The sequence below is a fragment of the Sphaeramia orbicularis genome, chromosome 24 (genome assembly GCF_902148855.1).
Source record: "Sphaeramia orbicularis chromosome 24, fSphaOr1.1, whole genome shotgun sequence".
In the NCBI taxonomy this organism is placed as follows: domain Eukaryota; kingdom Metazoa; phylum Chordata; class Actinopteri; order Kurtiformes; family Apogonidae; genus Sphaeramia; species Sphaeramia orbicularis.
This window is the reverse complement of record NC_043979.1, coordinates 22,842,683-22,866,818: the sequence shown is the minus strand read 5'-3', so window position 1 is coordinate 22,866,818 and position 24,136 is coordinate 22,842,683. Positions and strand designations below refer to the sequence as shown.

The following is a 24,136-nucleotide window of genomic DNA, read 5'->3' as shown; positions in this document are numbered from 1 at the left end:
TCAGGAGAACATCTCCCATCCCACCTATAAAGTAGGACTAAAAGATGAAAAACTGATACAAACCATGTCAGGTTATTTAATAGAAATAAAAAAAATATTGTAGATAAACTGAGTTATATTTGGAAGAATTAATTAGTTTTACATAACACTAAGCAAAATTCATCCAACACCACTAATTTCACCTGAATAATAATCAAAAAGTGACTAAAACTGATGAACAAGTGACATTTATTAAATAATCTGGCAAGTTTTAGATAACCCTAAAACTGATATTGAACAGAAACTGATTAAAAACCTAGTCAGTTCATCTAAATAATACTAAAAAGAGGAGTAAAACTGATGAAAATTTGAGATTTATGCAATAATCTGGTAAGTTTTAGATAAAATTAAATGATATTGAAGAAAAAATGAATTGAAACTATTCAGTTAATCTAAATAATTAAAATAGGATTAAAAGTGAGGAAAACTCTTGTAAACCTTTTCAGATTATTCACTGAGGTCACTCTAATTAAGCAGATACTGCTTAAACCTCCACTTAAAACTTCAGGACTTATTGAATACACACTAGCTTTATCTAGGCCTACCTTGAATTGAAAATTGAAAATCTTTTCTCCCTCCATGCTAACTTTATTTTCTTACTTTACAGCCAAAGATGACCAACGGGGTACTGCCACAACCCCACCTCGTGCACTGGGCCACGGACATCCTGGCCAGAGAACATCGCCGCCTGACGCGGACCACTGGGGTGCAGCTGGTCCCTCCCCCTGTTGGACGGGACGCACCAAGGAGACGGTGTGTCTGCCTGCCCCCCATTGCTGGAGGGAAGGCGGCCCCCGTCCCCCCAGAGGTAGGACGCAACCCTTTTCCCCCCATCACTGACGGGAAGGTGGCCCCCATCCCCCTGGAGGTAAGGTCCAGCTTCCTTCCCCCCATCACTGGGAGGAAGGCGGCCCCCGTCCCCACAGAGGGAGGGTGCAGCTTCCTTCCCCCCATCGATGGGGGGAAGATTGCCCCCGTCCCCCCGGAGGTAAGGCGCAGCTTTCTTCCCCCCATCGCTGGGGGGAAGGCGGCCCCTGTCCCCCCAGAGGGAGCGCGCACCTGCCTTATTAAGACCCCCGTCTCCCAGGGGAAACGATGTGGCTGCCTGGACCCCAATGCTGGAGTTAAGGCGGCCCTTCTCCCCCCGCAGGGAGGGCGGCGCCGCCTCACCCCCATCTCTGTGGTAGACTTTGTTTTCCCAGAGACAATGCGGCAGTGAGGGGCCACCTGGATGCAGCCCCCTGCCCTCCTCCTCTGCCAGAGGGCAGGTGACTGCGTTCTTGGCCGAGACTGGTCATGGGCCACATCAGAGCCAGAGGCGGCGGCCCCCTTCCCGCCGCCTCCGGCTCTCTAGTAGCCCATGACCATTCAGGCCACACATGCAGCCCCCTGTCCTCCTCCGACAGAGGGCAGGTGACTGCGTTCTTGGCCGAGACTGGTCATGGGCCACGTCAGAGCCAGAGGCGGCGGCCCCCTTCCCGCCGCCCCCAGCTCTCTAGTAGCCCATGGCCATTCAGGCCAGATGTGCAGCCCCCTGCCCTCCTCCGGCAGAGGGCAGGTGACTGTGTTCTTGGTTCAGACTGGTCATAGGCCACGTCAGAGCCAGAGGCGGCGGCCCCCTTCCTGCCGCCTCTGGCTCTCTAGTAGCCCATGACCATTCAGGCCCAAGATGGCCGCCCCCCCCGTCCTCCTCCGGCAGAGGGCAGGTGACTGCGTTCTTGGCCGAGACTGGTCATGGGCCACGTCAGAGCCAGAGGCGGCAGCCCCCTTCCTGCCGCCTCCGGCTCTCTGGTAGCCCATGACCATTCAGGCCCAAGATGATCCCCCCTGCCCTCCTCCTCCAGCAGAGGGCAGGGGACTGCCTTCTTGGCCAGTCAGGGGCCATATCAGAGCAAGAGGTGGGGTTGTGGCTGATAACAGAAAAGGGAAAAAAAAATTACAAAAAAAAAAATTTAAAAAAAAAGAAATAAAAAAAAAAAAAAAAAAAAAGAAATTAAAAAAAAAATAAAATAAACAAAAAAGTTAAACATAAAAAAATAAATAAAAAAAACAAAAAATAATTTAAAAAAACTACAAAAAATCACCAAACAAACAATAAATAAAAACAAAAAAATTTAAAGCAAAAGAAACAAAAAAAACAGATAATTAAAAACAAAAAAAAATAAATAAAAACTAAAAAAAAAAAAAATTAAAAAAAAATAAATAAATAAAAATAAAACTTCAAAAAAAAAAAAAAATTATAAAAATAAAAAACAAACTGTTGTAATTGACAATAAAGTTGTCCTCCGAAGAGGGGGGGTGGTGGCGGGGAAAAGAAAAGGAATTTGAAAAAAAGAAAAAGTTAAAAAAAAAAACAAAACTCAAAAATTTAAAAAAAAAAAAAAAAAAGAAAAACAACTAAAAAATAAACGAAAAATAATAAAAAATAAAAAAATAAATAAAAAAACAAAAAATAATAAAAATAATAAAAAACAAAAAATGATAAAAAAAAAACTTCAAAAAAATCCAAAAACAAACAATAAATAACAACAAAAAAATTAAAAACAAAAAAATTTTAAAAAAAGATAATAAAAACAAACAAAAATTTAAATAAAAAAAACTAAAAAAAAATTTTTAAAAATGAAAAAACAAAAAACATAAAAAAAAACAAAACAACAAAAAAAAACCAAAAAAATAAATAAAAATAAAACTTTAAAAAAAAATTATAAAAATAAAAAACAAACTGCTGTAATTACAAATAAAGTTGTCCTCCAAAGAGGGGGGGTGGTGGCGGGGAAAAGAAAAGGAATTTGAAAAAAAGAAAAAGTTTAAAAAAAAAAAGAAAAAAAAACAAACAAACAAACAAAAAATAATAAAAAAAAAAGAAATAAATAAATAAAAAACCAAAAAGAACTTCAAATAAAACTTCAAAAATAAAACTTCAAAAAAAAAAAAAAAATTTATAAAAATAAAAAACAAACTGCTGTAACTGAAAATAAAATTGTCCTCCGAAGAGGGGGGGTGGTGGCGGGGAAAAGAAAAGGAATTTGAAAAAAAGAAAAAGTAAAAAAAAAAAAAAAGAAAAAAACAAACGAAAAATAATAAAAAATAAAAAAATAAATAAAAAAATAAAAAATAAATAAAAAAAACAAAAATTTATTAAAAAAAACTTTAAAAAATCCAAAAACAAACAATAAATAACAACAAAAAAATTAAAAACAAAAAAATTTAAAGAAAAAAAACTAAAAAAAATTTTAAAAAATGAAAAAACAAAAAACATAAAAAAAATAAAAATAAAAATAAAACTTAAAAAAAAAAATTATAAAAATAAAAAACAAACTGCTGTAATTACAAATAAAGTTGTCCTCCAAAGAGGGGGGTGGTGGCGGGGAAAAGAAAAGGAATTTGAAAAAAAGAAAAAGTTAAAAAAAGAAAAAAGAAAAAAATTAAAAACAAAAAAAACAAAAAAGAAAAAAAAACTAAAAAACAAACAAAAAATAATATAAAATAAATAAATAAATAAAAAAAACAAAAAATAAATTTAAAAAAACTACAAAAAAAATCCAAAAACAAACAATAAATAAAAACAAAAAAATTTAAAGCAAAAAAACCCGAAAAAACAGACAAAATAACACAAAAAACAAAATAAATAAATAAATAAAAACAAACAATAAAATAAAAAACAACATAAAAATAAAAAAAAACAAATAAAAATAAAACTTAAAAAAAAAAAATTCATAAAAATAAAAAACAAATTGCTGTAATTGAAAACAAAGTTGTCCTCCGAAGAGGGGGGATGGTGGTGGGGAAAAGAAAAGGAATTTGAAAAAAAGAAAAAGTTAAAAAAAAAAAAAAAAATTTGAAAAACAAAAAAGAAAAACAACTAAAAAACAAACGAAAAATAATAAAAAAATAAAAAAATAAATAAAAAAAAAACAAAAAAATAATAAAAAACAAAAAAATAAATAAAAAACAAAAAATAATAAAAAAAAACTTCCAAAAAAAATCCAAAAACAAACAATAAATAACAACAAAAAAATTAAAAACAAAAAAAGAAAAAAAAAGGAAAAAAAAAGATGATAAAAACAGAAAAAGTAAATAAATAAATAAAAACTAAAAAAAAAATAGAAAAAAAAAACATAAAAAAAATAAAATAAAAATAAAAATAAAACTTCAAAAAAAATTTTTTTATAAAAATAAAAAACAAACTGCTGTAATTGAAAATAAAGTTGTCCTCCGAAGAGGGGGGGTGGTGGCGGGTAAAAGAAAAGGATTTTTTTTTTAAAAGTTAAAAAAAAAAAAAAAAAAGAAAAACTTTACACAAAAAACAAAAATATTAAAAAATACAAAAACAAACAAAACTTAGAAAAACTGCTGTAACACAAACTGCTGTAATTAAAAATAAAGTTGTCCTCCAAAGTGGGGGGGTGGTGGCAGGTACAAGTAAAAAAAGAAAAGGAATTTTAAAAAAAGTAAAAGCAAGAAAAATTTTACACAAAAAAACAAGAATATAAAAAACTAAAAAACTAAACAAAACAAAAATTTAGAAAATAAAAAATAAAAAACAAACAGCTGTAATTAAAAATAAAGTTGTCCTCCAAAGGCGGGGGGGGGGGGGGGGGGGGGGGGTGGCTGGTAAAAGAAAAGGAAAAAAAAAAAGTTTAAAAAAAACAACAACAACAAAATAAACCAAAAACATAAAAAACTAAAAAAAATTTAGAAAATAAAAATACAAAACAAACTGGAGGGGAGGGGTTGGGGGTAAAAGAAAAGGAATTTAAAAAAAAAAAAGTAAAAAAAAAGAAAAATTTTACACAAAAAAACAAATATTGGAAAAAAGAAAAACAAAGCTTAAACATTTTTTTTTTGAAAATAAAGAGGTAAAAAGGATAAAAGGATAAAAGAAAAGGAATAAAAAAAAACAAGTAAAAAAAAAAATTTAAAAAAAATTTAAAAAAAAACTAAAAAAGTTACAAAAATTTTAGAAAATAAAAATTAAAACAAACTGCTGTAATTAAAAATAAAGTTGTCCTCCAAAAGGGTGGGGGGGGGGGGGGGGGCGTAGCAGGTAAAAGAAAATGAATTTTTAACAAAAAAAAGTAAAAAAAGAAAAATTTTACACAAAAAAGTAAAAATACAAAAAAAAGCCCAAAAATAACAAAACGTAAGAAAAAAAATTTTGAAAATAGAAATAAAAAAAAAAACTGCTGTAATTAAAAATAAAGTTGTCCTCCGAAGAGGGGTGGTGGTGGCGGGGAAAAGAAAAGAAATTTTTTTTTAAAAGTAAAAAAAGAAAAATTTTACAAAACAAGAAACAGCAACAAAAAAACAAAAAAATGTTAAAAAAAAAAAAAAAAAATTATAATAAAATTAGAATATAAAAATAGAAACAAACCGCTGTAATTAAAAATAAAGTTGTCCTCCAAAGAGGGGTGGTGGTGGCAGGTAAAAGAAAAGCAAAAAAAGTTAAAAATAAATAAATAAATAAACAAACAAACAAAAAAACCTACAACAAAATTTAGAAATAAAAAATAAAAACAAACTGCTATAATTAAAATAAAGTTGTCCTCCGAAGAGGGGGGGTGGTGGTGGGTAAAAGTTAAAAAAAGAAATTTTTTTTTTTTTTTTAAATTACAAAAAAACAAAAAAATAAAAGATGTTACAAAATTTTTTAGAAAATAAAAATAAAAAACAAACTGCTGTAATTAAAAATAAAGTTGCCCTCCGAAGAGAGGGGGTGGTGGCGGGGAAAAGAAAAGGAATTATTAAAAAAAGTAAAAAAAAAAAAAAAATTACAAAAAAACAAAACTTAAAAAAAACAAAAAAAAAATTAGAAAATAAAAATAAAACAAAAACTGCTCCAATTAAAAATAAAGTTGTTCTCCGAAGAGGGGGGGGGGGTGGCGGGTAAAAAAAAAAAAAAAAAAGGGACAACAAAGAAAACAGCACAAAATACAAACCAAAACATAATAAAACAAACAAAAAAGTTACAAAAAATTTAAGGAAAAAAAGACAGACGTGCCACTTTCTGCCCTCCACCTCCTATAAAAAAATAAAAATAAAAAAATTTTACAACTATTTTTTTGAAAAATTTTAAAAAGAAAAAACAAAAGTTAAAAATACTTGAAATGATTAAAAAAAACAGTTAGCTCCTCCTTGAACCATCCCCTTACCGTGGTGGAGGAGTTTGAGAGCCTTAATGACCCTAGGAGCTGTGTTGTGGGGGTCCTGTTGCCCCTGGTAGGGTCTTCCATGGCAGATCGGTCGCAGGTGAAGGGCCAGACCAAGAACGGTTCAGAAGACCCTTCATGACAAGAAACAACAAGGGAATGTGGACCCGGCCCAGAGGCTTACCGGGGCTCCGTCCTGGAGCCAGGCCTGCGGTTGGGGCCCGTGGGCGAGCACCTGGTGGTCGGGCCTTTGCCCATGGGGTCCGGCCCTCACCGGGGTCCAGGTCATGTGTTCACTGCAAATTATTTGGTTCTTAACCAGAGCTGCTCAGCTCAGTAGGTAAGGCGCTGGACTCCAGTACAGTAGAGCTGGGTTGGATTCCAGGTTGAAGTGCTCATTTTCAGCTGAATCAAATGCTTATTTTAACACATTTTTTTCTACTTGTTCCTCTTATTTTAAGGCTTAAATTCTTAGAGCCTGCTCACTCAGCTTATATTTAGTATATTTCATTTATTTTGAGACAGTAGAAAGTTACATTTGAAGTAATCTCATCTTAAATCCAGTATTTTATGCTTCTTAAGCCTTCTAAATACATCCGTAGACATGCCTATTTCTAGATTTAACAATCTTAATTCAAGAAATCTTATCAAGTGAAATTATCTTGCTGCATGGACAGATAATTTCACTTATTTTGAGTCCCTTTTTCCTCAGATTTTGTGTTTTCATCTTTTTTTTCGACACCTTTTTTTGCAATGTTCAGTTGGATTTAATATTATTGTCAAAGCTCAAGTGCAATGTGATTTCATCTAAAAACTGTCTTGTTTTTCTTAGTTTGTTTTCAGCAGCAGGATGAGAAAATATGAAGAGACACCATGGACACTGGTCTGGATCATCAATGGTAGAAAGACATTGTCTCTACATGGAAGTCCACATGTTGGTCTCTACACATTTTTCTGCATCTGATCAGGAATGTCCACGACAGTTGGACGTTTGTGTTATTGTGTGGCAGTGGGTGTCACAGTGGATAACCTGGGTCTTATTTTGACTGGGTTGCAGGAAAGACAGCGATGCAGATTGTCTGTGAAGGAGGAGGTCTGTCTGACGGAGCCGTTCATCCATCAGTGGTCGTTTTCCATCAGAACCAGTAGATCCAGAGGTCGGTACAAATCCACTTCCTGTCTCCTGAAGATCCACATTTACAAAATCACTTCCTGAAATCACTCTTCCTCATCCACACGGTGTCAGTGATTCTGTCTTGATATTTCTAGATGTGGGTGTAAACGACATCGGAGACGTCAGCGATGGACCTGTGAGGGAGACCAGGACCAGACCCCAGACCAGAACCTCCCACAAAACCCAAAATGACCCCTCTGCCTCAAACTGTAACTGCAATAAACTGCACAAACTTGATTTTTTTTCTTGTGTCTTTGTAAAAGAACCCAAATGGAGGTTCAGTTCGTTTTATAGAGCAGTTACGCTCGGTCCAGGGGTTGCCGAGACACAACATGGTGTGAGACTGCCCTCCCTCCATGTCCCTTAAACAGGAGCAAGCTAAAAAAAAATTAAATGACCAGCAATCGCACAACTGCAATTTGAGGGATTTATTTACATTAAAAAAACAAGAAAAGCACTCGGAGAGCGCAGACCTCCACCAAGACAGATCTGCCCCCCCCCCCCCCCCCCCCCCCCCCCGATCACCACCAAAATTTAATCATTTGTTCCTTGTGCCAGTATCAACATTTCCTGAAAATTTCATGAAAATCCTTCCATAACTTTTTGAGTTATTTTGCTAACAAACAAACACGCAAACACACAAAGCAAAGTGATCACAATAATCCCTCCTGGTGGACGTAATTAAATCAGGTCGGGAATCAAAGTAACAAACAGAATCATACTCCAAGCTCACTACGCTGACCTACAAACACAAACCAAGGAAACCAAAGTACATCCATCTTACCTACCCTAACAAAAAAACAGGAGAAAACTTACGGAAAAAGATTCCCTCCTTTTGCGTCTGATTATTCTAAGCTCTCCAGTAAAAATGACAGATGGCTGTTTACAAATGAAGAGGATGGGAAGACAGGAGTCTCCGAGGAGGTAGGGTGGTCCTGCTTTAGATTTCCCCGCTCATCGCCGAGGAACCAATCAGCAACAGCAGTCCAGCACCACACCTGCAGCTCATCCTCACTCAACCACTATCTGTAGGGAGAGAGAGACAAAGAACACACACCCATACACAGACGAAAAAAGTAAAACGACAAAAATACAACAGAATCCCAGCTGACACAGCACATCACAGAATCCAAATCACAAACCCTGAACAAACATGTCATTGCTTGGATTGTACCTCACTGATCTAGTGGTTCGTAGTGGAAGATAGTGTTTAACCCTTAGGGGTCTCAGCCTGTTTTGGCTGTCTTCCAAAACTGATTTTACCTTTATGTAGCACTATCCTTTTTTTTAACCATACCCATGTTTGGTATATCTTTCTCAGCATTATTTCACCGATATGATCTGATAATTCTTTTCAGACTTGATCTTACTTTAATAACATATTGGACCCAAAAATACACAAAAATATACTATTTATTTCAATGAAATCCACAATCATGGTCAATGATCTCTTTTGGAAGTTTATCGAGTAAAACAGGTTGCAAATATTAACACAAAGGTTTTTATTTTTCTATTAATCATATATGCAGGCTTACATGGTTACAAACAGGATGAAAAACTGTAGTCTGAAAAATAACTGAAAAGTATAATGTCTGACTAAGACGTACAGAAACAGCTAATAAAGTTATATATAATGGACATACTCAAATAACTCAAAAATATATTCATTCATTTTCTGAACCCACTTTATCCTCACTAGGGTCAAGGGGGTCGCTGGAGCCTATCCCAGCTACTTACATGAATAATACATTTAAAGTAAAATGGATTAAAGAATGTCTTAAAACACCAGACTCAATCTGGCACTTTATTCCAAACAATATATTTAAAAACCTGGGTGGTCTTCATTTTCTTATTACATGTAACTACAATATTGCCAAATTACCAGTCAAACTCTCCAAATTTTATCAACAGGCCCTCCTTTCCTGGAAATTATGTTATACACACAACTTCTCCCCACACAAAACCATCATATGGAATAATGGAGACGTCACTATTGGGAGGAAATCTATTTTCAAGAAAAACTGGGTTGATAAAGGTATCATATATGTATGTGATCTCTTTGATGCCAATGGACAATTGCTCAGTTACGACAGATTTCTTCATACTAAAGCATTTCCTGTAACAAGCAAAGAATTCAATTCAGTGATGAAGGCTGTCCCTAATGGACTAATCCATTTAATGAAAAGTCACCTGCAATTTCAAGAAGGTTTGAGGGTTGAACCTCTTTTGATGATAAATGGTATTGATGTGAGGGATGCCAAATGCAACAATAAGCATATACGTAACATATTCTGTGCTAAGAGGAGAATTACTCCAAGAGGGAAAGCTTTCTGGAATTATTTATTTTTTGACATCAATTGGCAGAAGGCATGGCTGTTACCATATAGATTTTGTATTAACAATAAATTCAAAGAAATACATATTAAAATTTTGCACAATATATATGTAACAAACTCATATCTCTCTAAGTTTTTAAATGTTGAGAATAAGTGCACTTTCTGTAACAATGAATCAGAAAAAATAACACATTTATTTTATTACTGTGTACATTCAAGTGAGTTCTGGTCTCGATTAGAAAGTTATATTCTTTTTGTATATTGAATATTTGAATAAAGCAAATTAAAAAAAAACAAAACTCCTCACTAAGATAGGAATTTCTGTCCATTCCTTGCTCAGAGTTCTCTGAGAGTGTTCTGGAATCACTCCTAAGCTAAGACTCCTTGCTAGGAATTTTTAGGTGAAGTTAGGAGCTCTGTGAGAGGATTCTCAGAATCTTTAGGAATAGGGGCCCAGATGTACAATAACTGTCCACTGTCGTGACCACTGTGCATGAAAGGGTAAAGGTCATGCAAATTCATTCAGATTTAGCAATATTACAATGCATCCATCTTCATTATTAAAAAGTATCAGTATCATATTGGCGATACTGGCTATGTATTTATTTGATATCGGATCGATGCCCATCACTAGTTTATTTCTAGGTTGTTTTTTGTTTTTTTTGTTTTTTAACTTTATTTAAATATCAATTTACAAACTTTGTCAAACATTTAACATATAACACAATACATACAATACAAGAGAATACAGATATAAAAACAAAATACAATCATAAAATCAATATAATGCATGAAATACATTTTCAATAATTCATATACAAAAAATAAATAATACATACATACATACATACATACATAATTTCTCACCTAAAATTTCATCAAATGTCAGAGGAAACATTAAATAACTTATCATAACTATCAAGGGATGTCTTTTTTTTATTTATTTATTTTTATTATTATTATCAACAAGGGTTAATGATTTGTGAAGTGAATTAAATTCAATTAAAAAATGAGGAAACGTTGGTTTGGAGGCTGAAAATTTTTGTTTATGAATAAAATATTTACCCAATAAAATAAAATTTAAAAAAATTAACTAAATATTGGAGACATTTGTCCTTATTTTCATAATAACATATAACATCTTTCAGGGAAAAACAGTATGACATGTTAACTTGGGTGAAGACATGAGAACACAGGTTAGACTAAAATTGCTTTGTGATGTTACATTCAAAAAACAAATGGTTTAAAGTTTCATCAGCATGTCCACAAAAAAACACAGGAGTTATCCACATCCTTGAATTTTGAAATGAAAGAGTTGAGTCTATGTCCTCGAAATAAGAGCGCCAATAAAATTTTCCTTGTGGAGAAAACCTATTTTTATCTTGAAATTTTTTTCTTCTATGTTTACTGTTACATTTCTTGTCTTGTATTTTGATACCATTCAAAAGCATTTCTAGGTTGTTTTATTTTGAAGCTCCTCTGTGAATGTCGTCACTTCCGGTCAGAGTGTGTCTTTACGTTTTTTTCCCTCAAAGTTAGTTGTTTTCCAGACCTGTTTTGTAAAAGGAAACACTCAGGAGTCGGAGCGCCATGAGGAATCAGGAGAGGATTCTCAGCCTGCGTCATGTAAGCACACTACGGTCTTGTTTTGTTATATTTGAGTCAGATATTTGTTTTCTAGAAAATTTGCATCTTTTTTAGAAAACTAAGACGCCACATCAAACATGAGCGGAGGAAAAAAACTTAAGAGAAATTAACCCTTTAAGTAGAAACTATGTCTGAGGCATTTTGGAAACAAGGATAATAGTTTAAACACAACTAACAAATGCAATGCCGTGATGTTTATCACAATATAAAACTATAATAGGACAGTTGTTATTGTTTTATAGCCTAGACCTTTGTTAGAAAAGAAACTCCACAACAATGGTGGGTTTACCTACTGGCGCCACGCCCCCTCAGTTTAAACATGTAAAAGTTTGGAAATGATAGAAGAGGCCCACGCCATTTATGACTGTATGGTAAAGGGTTTTAAAGGAGTCATATGTAGGACTGTGGCCAAAAAAGGTACTGAAATTACTTTTACATTCAAGGCTTAGGAGGTAGAGCGTGTACTGCCGAATTCTACTCCCTGCCGAAAACTGCATCACGCATGTTGTGCCGAATTCTGTTCCCTGCTGAAAACTGCTCCCCTTCTAAGTCAGCCATGCAGAGGACAATGTGCACCAAATTCACCCTGTCACTACTTTTTCTCCTCCCTGACTGTAGGGTATGAAATTAGGAATTATTCAACCTCTAACACTATCATAGCTGTGTAGCAAGTAATTAATAACAGGGGTTTTTCTAGAAAAAATTAGTAAGAGGGAGCACAGGTAGGTGAGGGAGCAAAGTGACCAAGTGGGGGGGATGGTATGGAAGGGGGGGGTTCCCTTTTGAAAAACTGAGGTAAAAATGGAACATTCTGAGGCTATCTGAGAGGGATATTGTAACTCTAGTGGCCCTCCTGCAATTTTTGAAAGCAACCAATGGAAGAGTAACTTATTCTTCTGTTAGAAGTGTAATAATGTTGTAAATGAAGACAAAAGTCATGTGACAGATACATTGTGTTGGCCAAGCTTCTGTTTACAAATGATCAACTCTAGTGTTACTCCTCTTTTCTTTCACACTCTTTCTACTTATGTATTTTTCTCCAATGTAAATCTAACATAACAGTTCGCACACTATCCACAGCTCACCCTTTTCACACTTTTAACAAATCCAGATGACTGGAACATACTTTGGCACTAAAACTTGAAAAAATTCTGGACAACAATCTTAAATAACACAGTCAACGTTACAGTCAGACGGTCTACCTACTATGTTTACGATAGTTTTGGAATAATTACGTCGTTTTTGATGACCAGGCACATTGTTATGTGTTGTTACTGTGGTAGTTTCGCCAGGAAAAGATTGTTTTTGGAAAGATTGCATGTTGGGAATTTTGGTAAGGGGGCGCTAGCCGAAAGTATGAGCCAGCGCAGTGCCCCTGTTCTCCGCTTCAGAAAAACCCCTGAATAATATTGTAAGATATTGCAGTTATGATTTTTATTTGTTTAATATTAAAGAATGTACAAACTGTAAGGTATATAAAACCTTTTCAAGATAAATCTTAGATACACAACATACAAAATATGTAACAATATAAACAGATACTGCCGAAAACTACATCCCTTGTGGCTAGGGATGCAGTTTTCGGCAGGGAGCAGAATTTGGCACCAGATACTGCTGAAAACTGCATCTCCTATCAGAATAAGACTGCAAAACCAAAGGAGTGAAATGACTTTAGCAGCTCACATTTGGAGCTATTCTGGTGTGACAGGGTGAATTTGGTGCACTTGGTCCTCTTCATGGCTGACTTAGGAAGGGGAGCTGTTTTCGGCAGCTGCTGCGTGATGCAGTTTTCAGCAGGGAGTAGAATTCAGCACAACAACACAGCAGCTGCCGAAAACAGCTCCCCCTTCCTAAATCAGCCGTAAAGAGGGCAAAGTGCACCAAATTCACCCTGCCACACCAGAATAGCTCCAAATGTGAGCTGCTGAAGTCATTTCACTGCTGTAGCTTCGCAAGCTTATTGTAATGGGGGATGCAGTTTTCAGCAATATCTGGTGCCCAATTCTGCTCCCTGCCAAAAACAACATTCCCAGCTGCGGGTGATGTAATTTTCAGCAGTATCTGTTTATATTGTTATATATTTTTTGTGTTGTGTATCTAAGACAGTGTTTCCCAACCTTTTTGAGCCACGGCACATGTTTTACATTAGAAAAATCACAAGGCACACCACCAAACAAAAATGTCACAAAAAGTATATTTATTGAAATATAATGCAAATCTGGTCTCAGTTTACTTCCTCAGTGTGAAACCTGGACCTGTTTAGTTGAACACAAAACTGATATTCTTGAAGGAATTGAAGATTCATAGAACAGAGGCATATGCCCCCCTCCCCAACCCGATCCACGGGTCTGCGCAACACTAGTGTGGGTGGGTTTATCAACAGAGCACACAGCATTGGGGTGGTTCACCTTCGTTTTCATTTTGCAAAGGGAAACTGTTGTTGTAGAGTGAATCGCTGGCGCGTGCAGTTGTACATGTCTGTATCATTGCCACTTTCTTACAGTACCAGTCAGGCGAAATTAGATAATCTTCCACAGCACACCTGATGATTTCTCACGGCACTCTGGTTGGGAAACACTGATCTAAGATGTAACTTTAGAAAGTTTTATATACCTTACAGTTTGCACATTCTTTAATATTAACCAGATTAAAAAAAACATAACTGCAATATCTTACAATATTATTCATTATTTAATTGCTACACAGCTATGATGGTATTAAGAGGTTGAATAATTCACAATTAATTTCATACCCTACAGTCAGAAAGGAGAAAAAGTTGTGACAGGGTGAATTTGGTGCACATTGTGCTCTTCATGGCTGATTTAGGAAAGGGGGAGCAGTTTTTGGCAGAACCGAGTGGGTTGTCCTATAACCAAAGGGTTGGTGGTTCAAATCCCGCTCTATCCTAGTCATGTGCTGTTGTGTCCTTGGGCAAGACACTTCACCCTCCTCGTGTATGAATGTTCAGTGGTGGTTCACTTCTGTCAGCCTTCCCCAGAGCAGCTGTGAAAAATCGCAATGTCAGTTTTTTCTAATATCACGTAGCCCTAGCCTGTGTCAAATCTTATATTGCATAATCAAATACTATAATGATTTGGAATGTTATTTATCATTAAAAAACAGCAGAAAGATGTGAATTAAATATAGTAATGAAACATATGTCGCCAAAGACTGATGGTTTTATTAGTATCTTAATAAAATCTTTAATTGTTATTATGGTGCATCACACTGAACAAACACCTCACTCTGTTGCTTTTTTGGATTCTAACTCCGTTACCATGAATTAATGTCTTTTGAAACTAAAATAAAAACAATATCAGTTTCATTTTTGGATATAATGTATCTTCATATATTAAGAAAAGTGTGGTGTGCTAAATATTTGCATTTTCCTTGAGGAACAGCACTTTTTGGCATTTTTTTTTCCAAACCTTGAATGACTGCTGTCTATTTTTCTTCACTCTGTTACTTTGTCAATGATGATAAATTCATATTTTTATTAAATATTTGGTTATTATTCCTTAATGGCATGTTGAAGTGCTTGCTTAGACCTACAATTTGAGCTATTATGGTTGCTGCTAAATTAATTTTTAAAAACAGATATGGAATGATTAGTATTGCTGCACAGTGCTTTCTCACTCCGTTATTCGCTTGGCCAGGCCTCTTTGGGTCTATTGAGGTGTTATGGACTGACTTGTACTTGTGAGCGCAATGTTGTGTTCATGGACTTCTCCTAAGTTCAGGCTGGTAGGTTTTCCTAAACTGACAAATGCCGGTGTGCACCTTAAAGAGTCATACTCTGCAACAGTCATGAGCAACTCATCTTGACTGGTCTGACAAATGCATGTGGTTCTTGCTCAAATGTGTTACAGGGTGAAACCTGATGTGCAATCAATAATGTAGACATCTGTGCAACGGGGAACACTGTAGGACAAAAAAATATGTGCTTTTCTTCAGCACTGTGGATGCATGAATTAATGTTAAACTTGTGTTTTATCCAGGTCTAATTGTGCCTGAATTGTGAAATCCTACATTATACTTGATGCCATCCAGATGCCGAAGAGATGAAATGTGAAAATGCATTGGAGGATGTTTTGATTCATCATGCTGTACCAGGTACGTAGCTTGGCCAAATCATATTACATTATATCACATATTACATTAATGCATGAGTGACACTATACAGTTGCAGAGAAAATTATTAGATCATCAAAAGTCATCCAAAACAATGGTTATGTCATCACATACTAACTCCTGTGTGTATCATGTGACTAAAACAGACAGAAAAAAAACATGGAATGCCTAAAAGCACTGTTTGGCACTACAGTGCCATAGCTATTGATGTAAGAACTGAAGTGATTTTGGTTATTATCAAGAAAACCATGGAAAATGGTTAGATATCAGCTCTGAAATTAAACTCTTATGAGCCATTTTTGTTGTTATCATTATATTTGTCCAAATAAATGTACCTTTAGTTGTACCAGGCATTAAAATGAACAAGAAATTGAAGTAAACAAGGGTGGTCTAATAATTTTTTCCATGACTGTATTTTTTTGGTGTCTTTTTTTTTGTTTTGTTTAGCCTTTATTTAATGTTAGTCCCACTGAGATCTTGAAGGGAGACCTGGCCAAGATTGCAGCAGCATAGTTGCATAAAAAAAAAACCAGTTAACAAGAAAATAGGTTAAAACATTAAACAACATTAATAATTGCTTACAAAACACTTGCAAGATAGACTGCAATGATTTCATCAAAGTCATCCAATAAGCTATAACAAGGGTTTGAAGTGGAAGAGTCTCAGTGCCCATGGTACACACTACCCAGCATGTAAAGACAATGAACAGAACTGTTCATATACAACACATCTGTATAGTCAGCAACAGGCAACAAAGTTATTGTCATCAATTTCTGTTTTGCACAAAAAGCCTTGAAAAGAATTGTTTTGATGGTAAAATCTTAGTAAGAGTTTCACTTTTTTAAAACAAGTTCTTGTACTCTATCCAACACAAGTGATACACACTGAAAGGCCTCAGTAGTGGTGGGTGCTGTGCAGTTAATGAATGAAAAGTTGAGTTTGGAGTGCTCTGTTCAAGATTATTTTTAGAAAAAGAACTAGTGAGCAATAGTGAATAATAATGGGCCCGTCACAACAAATATTTAAGGGGAATGCATTCAACACATTTGTTAGGTCTGAAGAATGAATATGCTTGGTTGAGAAATCTTAGATAGAAATATGCAATACAAAAATATAGTGTTGAGGAAAGTTGTTGGGCTACTGAGATATGTCACAATCAGTCAGAAAGTGTTGAAGGATGATGGAAAGTTAATTATGGAATTTTTGCCCAGAGACAAAAAGACTATTAAGTATTATAAGTTTAATTAATTATTCTTTTTTTCTTTAGACAAAATAGATATTGGTTTTATTGTAAATCACATGAGATTGAAATGTCGTGTTTATCACATTTTTTTCATCTCTGAATTAACTGCAGAAAAGGAAGAAATCGAAGATCAAGACGGATGGATGGCGACACCTGTAACATGATGGACAAAAAGATGATGGATCCCAGCACATTATGGCAGTGGCGCATTAGGCATGTAAAGAAACACTCAAAATGTTCAGATCCATTTAACCACAGTCATGTAATAGGAGTGGACTTTGATGTTGGATCTAACAAAGGTAGAAAAGTGGACTTAAAATTAGTGACTAATGGAGTCATAATTGAAATCTGTGACTTCGCTAAAACAGTAACCAGGGGTAAAAAGCATTTTATTGCCAACATTTTGGAGAATAATTTTGATCTTGGGTTGGAAAATGAACAGCAGCGTGTTGATTTTACAAATGAATTAGCATACAGAGTCGAAGACCTACTCAGAAAACCTTCAACAGACAAGCATGAGGTTTTTACTCTGTTTGACACCCCAGACTGTGATGGCAACAACAAAAATGGACTGAACATGGAAGGCCTCTCGGAAGAGATGGGTGAAGTACACGTTGAAGACATTAAACATCAGACTAGAGTCCAATGCTCAGAGGAACATTCAGACGATCTACAAGAGGATGTTCTGGTCTCCATGTTCCCTTATTGTGACAAAATTGGTCTGAACTTTGGAATTGAAACAAAACAAAATCTAGATCAAGGTTTGTTGACAAAGGGTGTGATGTTAGAGGTAGCACATTTAGCTAAAGTCCTTTGCGGATCCTACGGTGCAATCATTTTGAAGGTGCTAGAACACAACTTTGAAGTCGACCTTAGAGGTCAGGAGGAAAAGAATCAGGTTTTGTTCAGCATAACAGCCCTGACGAAACGGACAAAACGACTTATGGTTAGTATTAACCAAGTAATTTCAACATTTAGAAATGAGCAATTTCCATTTCACACAATGGTTCAAGGATGTGATTTGTTCAATAACGATGCTCAACAGAGTCACCTTGACGAAGTAACAAAAAGAACGTTGGAGTTAAACAGTAAAAAGCAAAAGAGATCTCTTGAAGACACAGATGAGTCAGTGTCCAAGAGGTGCAGGAGAGAACAATCGGAACACATGGTTCCTCATCACGCTGATTTAGATACTTTTCAGATATCAGATGGTGACTCCTTAACATGGCTTTTAGAAGAGTATAATCGAGATATAAAAAGAGAAATGGATTCAAACAATGCAGAGGATCAGGATGTATGTAAAGAAATATTTGGAAAATCTGAGTCAAGTTGTGATAATATTCAAAACCCATTTCTGACTACTGGCAATTCATGTTCAAGGTTACCATCTGGAAGTCCACCACTTGCAAGTTACCTGAATGAAATGAAACAATGTGTAGCTCAAGAACTAACACATACCTCAACCAACATGCATAATGTGTGGGACATGGGAAAAAAGAATATTGAAACCACCGTGTCAACCAAACACGAAGAGAAGGCTCTTTTAGTCAGTGATGAGCCAGTATCTAAAAGGCGCCGAAGAGAACAGTCTGGACATAGGGATCATCATGGCACTGATGTTGGTTCCTGTCAAATAACACCAGCTGACTACTCTTACATATCTCCACTTACTGAGCCTGATCTAGACTCAGATGGAGAAACAGATTCATGGAATGTCGACAGTCAGGATGAAAAAGACCTGGTAAATTCTCTCAGCCCTGAAGTACCTAAAGAATCTGAGTCAAGTTGTGCTGATTTTCACAGGCCTTTTCTTTCCACCACTGACAGTCCATCAAATTCATCATCTGTAAACGCTCCACCTGGAGGTTACACTGATGACAAGAAATCTAATGAAGGCTGTGAGCAGACACACAGACTTAGAAACATTTATAATGGGTGTGATATTGACCAGGAGGAAATTAAAACAGAAGACAATCTCTGGAAGATGCGTGGCAACAGAGTGAAACACATCCTCTGTAACGAAGAATACTGTCTTTTCACCTATTCCAGAAAAGCTGGAGTAGATTACAATGTTGGGTTTGGCCCAAAGCAAAACCTCAGTATTGACTGTTTGTGCATGTCAAGTGTGCTTGAAGCTGCGAAATTTGCCATAGCAATGAATTGTTCCCAACAGGATTTCATCATGGAAATTTTTGAGCATAACTTTGATCTCCACCTAGAAAATGATTCTGACCGGAGGGCTTTCGCATATGAAACTATGAATAGACTAAGACAACTGAGAAACAGTGACACCATGTCCAAGTTCTCAAAAGAGACTTTTGAACTACCTCTTCCCAATGCCTCAGTCAAACAGGCAAATAAGAACACGAGCAGTACCAGTGTTGTGCTCAGTAGTGCTTCTATTGAGGAAGAGTACAGTTCTCAAGAGTGCTCTCAGAATTCACATCCTGAAGCTAAAGTAATTGTCTCAGAGGAAAACATGGATCCTTATCCTTACTGCAAGGAAATAGGTTTGAAGTTGTGTGTGAACAAGAGCCAACCTGTAAAACTGGATGTAAACACCCTGACCAATGGAGCAATATGTGAAGTGGCCAACTTTGCAGACAAATTATGTGGAACATTTGAACAGATTTTTCTTGATGTCTTCAAACACAACTTTGATCTTGATAACCAAAGTTATCATTCTGACCTTGCCAAAAATATTTTCATGCAAATTCCTCTCATTGTAGAGCTAAAGAACTTAACAGTGTGCCGCATGAAAAAGACCATTAACCTGCGTTTGGTAGACAGATTAATAGATCCAAGACTCCAGTACCAAAACAGCACAAATGTAGATGTATGCACCAGTGGTTCTTCCCAGGCTCCAGCCGTGAACCAAAATGTCAGTGGCTCAGCTGAAATTGAACTGCAAAATGAACCCAGCAAAGATAAAGAACTGTGGAAACTGCGTGCTAATAAAGTCAAGCAGATCCTATCAATGCCTCACGATGAACACTGTCCGCTCTATTCCTATTCCAGATGCAAGAAAATAGGCATGGACTTCAATATAGGGTCTGGAGTAAAGCAAAATCTTGATGCAAAATTACTGACCAATGGGATTATGGTTGCCCTTAACACTTTTGCCGAAGCTCTGCATAGAGCGACAGATTATTTTATTACAGAGATACTGGAGTATAATTTTCATCTTGATTTGAAGAGTGAGCAGTATCGTAGAGCCTTTGAACTAAAAACTATTAAAAACGTTAGAACCATTAAAAGCAAAAGGAAGAAATTATATGGCTTTCGAAGTAAAATGCTGTTTGAGCTTCCGGACGTAAAGTGCTTGAAGATATACCATGCGAAAAGTACATTTTGCCCCAAATGCTATCAAAACAGAAATCAAAAGCCTGGGAAGGATGCCTCTGTTCCTGGCTCCATGCACACTCAACCATATGCCATGATTGAAACTGCTTCTGCTGACAGCTCATCACAAAGGCTGTTTGTCAGCCCAGCAGTAGAGAAAGCCATAATGGATTGTTATCCATATTGCAAAGAAATAGGTTTAAGCCTGTGCGTGAACAAAAATAAGCCAAGGGAGAAACTATCTGAGCATGTCTTGACACGAAGAGTTGTTGACGAAGTATATAAGTTTGCCACAAAGCTGTGTGGGGCATCAAAAAATAAAATTATTGACGATATCATTGAGCATAACTTCAATATTTCAGCAGAGATGAATCTTGCACATCAGTTCAGCACGAAGTTGTCGCTGTACGATGGACGGTTGGGTTGGCTAAATGAGGTGTCTGTTTTTAAGCCAGTTTCTCAAAAAGATGCACAAACTCCGAAAAGGGTAACACATGAAAGGAAGAAAACAAAAGAAAGGCCTATGGCACTGCAAAACAAGATGGAAAGTGCTACCACCAACATTTGTAACGGATGTGATATGGAACCGGAGGAAATTGAAACTGAGGACAACATGTGGAAGATGCGTGCGAAGCGAGTTAAAAACATCCTGTCTGAGATGGCTCGTGAATTTTGGGATTTCACCATGTCCAGAATTACTAACCTAGAGTTAAATATTGGCTTTGGCGCAAAGAAAAACTTCAGTTTTGACTGTCTGACGAATACACTGATACTTGAAGTTGCTAAATTTGTCATAGCAATGAATTCCTCCCAGCAGGATTTCATCATGGAGATTCTTGAGAATAACTTTGATCTCAATTTGGTAAATGATTCGGACAGGAGTGCTTTTGCTTGTGAAACTATGATAAGAGTAAGACAGCTACAAAACAGTGAGGATATCATCCAGTTCTCAAAAGAGCTTTTTGAACTCCCTCTTCCCATGCTATCAAACCATATTACAAATGAGAGCATGGGAAGTGTCAGTGCCGAACTCACCACTGTTTCAGGGAAGACAGAGTGTAATTCTAAAGACTGCTCTCAAGATTCACACCCTGAAGCTAAAGAAAATGTTTCAGAGAAAAGTGACAATCCATATCCTTTCTGCAAGGAAATTGGTTTGAAGATGTTTGTAAACAGGAGCCAGCCCGTAAAACTGGATGTTAATACACTGACCAATGGAGCAATGGCTGAAGTGGCCAACTTTGCAGAGAAGTTGTGTGGAACATTTGAACAGATTTTTCTTGATGTCCTCAGACACAACTTTAATCTGGAGAGCCAAAATGATTATTCTGACCTTGTCAAGAATATTCTCTTACACATACCACTCATAGTAGAGCAAAAGAGCTTTTCCCTGTTTGCAAAAACATTCAGCAGTAAAATGATGCACTCCAAAAAGCCAATACTGCCACAACTAGTTTCCCCAAGCATAGATGTTGATATATTTAGCAGTGCTTCCTCCCAAACTCCTGCCATGAACCACAATGTTGGCAGCTCCATTGAAACTGAGCAACAAAATGAACCCAGTGAAGATAAAGAACTGTGGAAGTTACGTGCTGATTATGTTAAACAGATCCTATCAATGCCTCATGAACATCACTGTCCACTTTATCCCTATCCCAGATGCAAGAAAATAGGCATGGACTTCAATTTAGCCTCTGGAGTAAAACCAAATCTTGATCCAAAATTGCTGACCAACGGTCTTATGGTTGAAATAAATACTTTTGCCACAGTACTGCAGTCAGCCAAACAGCATTTTGTGACAGAGATACTGGAGTATAACTTTCACCTTAATTTGAAAAATGAGGAATATCGCAAAAGTTTTGGATGACAAACTCTATTAAAAATGGAAGGATCATTTTCAAATAAAAGATGCAGTAAAAAATATGTGAACTTTAAATTTCCTGACTCAAAGGAAGTAGAAGCAGCATGTTATTCTTGTGCTACGTATTGCCCCAAATGCTATCGAACCACAAATCAAAAGCCTGGTCAGGATGAGCATCTTTCAGGTTACATGCACCATCAGCAACCACAAGTTATGCCTGAAACTACTTCAGCTGAAGCAAACTGCTCACCACAAAAGCCCTTTATTTCCCCAGCAGTTGAGAAAAAAATGCAAAAAAGTTATCCTCTCTGCATGGAAATAGGTTTAAACCTGTGTGTGAACAAAGCCCAGCCAAAGGAGAAACTACCTGAGCGTTTGTTGACATTTGGAGTTATGGGTGAAGTAATTCAATTTGCAAAGAGATTGTGTGGAAAATCAATAAATACCATTATTAATGATGTCGTCAAGCATTATTTCAACATAGTACCAAGCAAAGATGTGAATCCAGCATTGGTTTTCAAAAAACTGATGGTACAATCTAATGGGCGCCTTGCTTGGCTCAATGAAGTTTTCATCCCGCAGGTCGTCCCTCCCAGAGTGCCAAAGAAAACACAAGTGGTATCTGATGAGCAGAGAAACAACAGGAAGTTAAGAACCAAGGAAATGATGCTGGCACTACAAACAAAGAAGGACAGTTCCTTTATGTCAAGTGAAAATTTGTGTGCCAAAATAAAAGAAAACCAGAATGTGTTGGTTGAATTACCATTTGTCTTCAAATCCAAGGCTGAGGAAAAGGGACAAAAGCACAAAAGAGACAAGGGAAATCCAATCTCTTCTCTTGACAATAACGACAACACAGTGTCCTCAACAGACCATGGTAGGACCCAGGGGCATGCACAGATTAAAGAGGAGACTTATGATCCACATTATAGGGATGTAGGTCCAGACACTGGGCAGATATATCATCCACACTACGAGAATGTGAAAATGGACTTGAAACCAGAAGTTGTTCAGTCCTCTGTTGCACGTAAACCACCACCTTCCAGAGCACATGCTTGGGTAACAGTGTGTCCAAACACTGGAAGCGGTCTAAAGACAGAACCAAGCCCTCGAATTCTTAATTTTTACAGCCTGGCTCAACCAGTGGGATTACAGGGATGCACAATGGAATCCCAAGGATGCTCCATGATGACAATATGTCAAAACTATGAGATCAATACTGAGCAGCTGAGTGTGTCGGCTGGATCACATGTTACTGTGCCAGTGTCTGATTTATGTCATGATATATCAACACAAACAGAAAATCTGATGGCCATCAAAGAAGAAGAGGATCTTTAAAGATGTTATGATTACTCTCAAATATTAAAACTACTTCCAATTGCCTTAAGTGCTGTGAAAACAGAGGAGAGAATGTGTTTGACTTTAAGCTGCTTAAAAGTATTTATGGTGTTTAATACGTAATGTATTGTTAAAATGTTAAAGTTTTTATAATGTCAAGCAAAAATACTCAAGGACTGCAAGAGAAAATGGTCAGTGCTTCTGTTTTTGCTTGTTTGCTATTGATGCACATGAAGATTATTTGACATGAACCATTTTTCCTTTGTATTCTTTTTGTTTTTATATTAGCAGTTGTTTTCTTACTTGAGCTTCTGTTTTGCCTCATTTTTGGTCTTTTACTGTTATAAGTCATCTGCTATAAATGTGTTCCACTGGAAATGAAAATGTAAATTAGAGAGTATGTAGTGAATTGTATAAATTTTCCCTGAAATGCTGCATATTTTGGTTGATTTAGAAAAACAGAGCAAGATCTCAATTTTACTCTCTATTAAAGTTTGAAAATACTGGCTTTGTCTTTTTGTTTTGTTCACCTTTCTTCAAAGGTACTTGACATGACATCTGTTTGTTCAATTTAATATTTAATTTTTAACTGTAAAAGTCAAACCAAGATTAGTGCAAAATGATACAGAACTCTGAGGTTGTTTTAGATATGTAAATGTGATAGTGTATTATGTAGAGTAGGCTAAGGGCTTGTGGCATGAGGGATTTGGTGGTTCGTCCATATTAAAAAAAATAATTAATGAAGAAAATTGCAGACGGTGGGTTTTAATTTCAAATACAAAGGTGCCATTTGGATGCAATACTGAGAATAGACTCTGGGTGGTGCTCTACACCAACAGCTGTTACATTATTTATTTAATCAAATTTAACACTACG

At 36.1% G+C, this 24,136-nt stretch overlaps 1 protein-coding gene across 3 annotated transcripts; it reads left to right on the top strand.

Moving 5' to 3' along the window:
• Window positions 1-11,240: 11,240 nt before the first annotated feature.
• LOC115415166 (uncharacterized) lies at window positions 11,241-23,766 on the top strand. Of its 3 annotated transcripts, XM_030128653.1 has the most exons (4): window positions 11,241-11,324; window positions 15,344-15,462; window positions 16,328-16,379; window positions 16,831-23,766. In XM_030128653.1, the coding sequence occupies exon 4, from the start codon at window positions 16,859-16,861 to the stop codon at window positions 21,926-21,928; it is 5,070 nt and encodes a 1,689-aa protein (XP_029984513.1). In that variant the 5' UTR covers window positions 11,241-11,324; window positions 15,344-15,462; window positions 16,328-16,379; window positions 16,831-16,858; the 3' UTR covers window positions 21,929-23,766. The 3 variants fall into 3 exon arrangements, with proteins under 3 accessions (XP_029984513.1, XP_029984512.1, XP_029984514.1); XM_030128652.1 differs by lacking the exon at window positions 16,328-16,379 and having other exon boundaries at window positions 15,344-15,458; XM_030128654.1 differs by lacking the exons at window positions 11,241-11,324; window positions 16,328-16,379 and adding an exon at window positions 12,659-12,665 and having other exon boundaries at window positions 15,344-15,458.
• The last annotated feature ends 370 nt before the right edge of the window (window positions 23,767-24,136 follow it).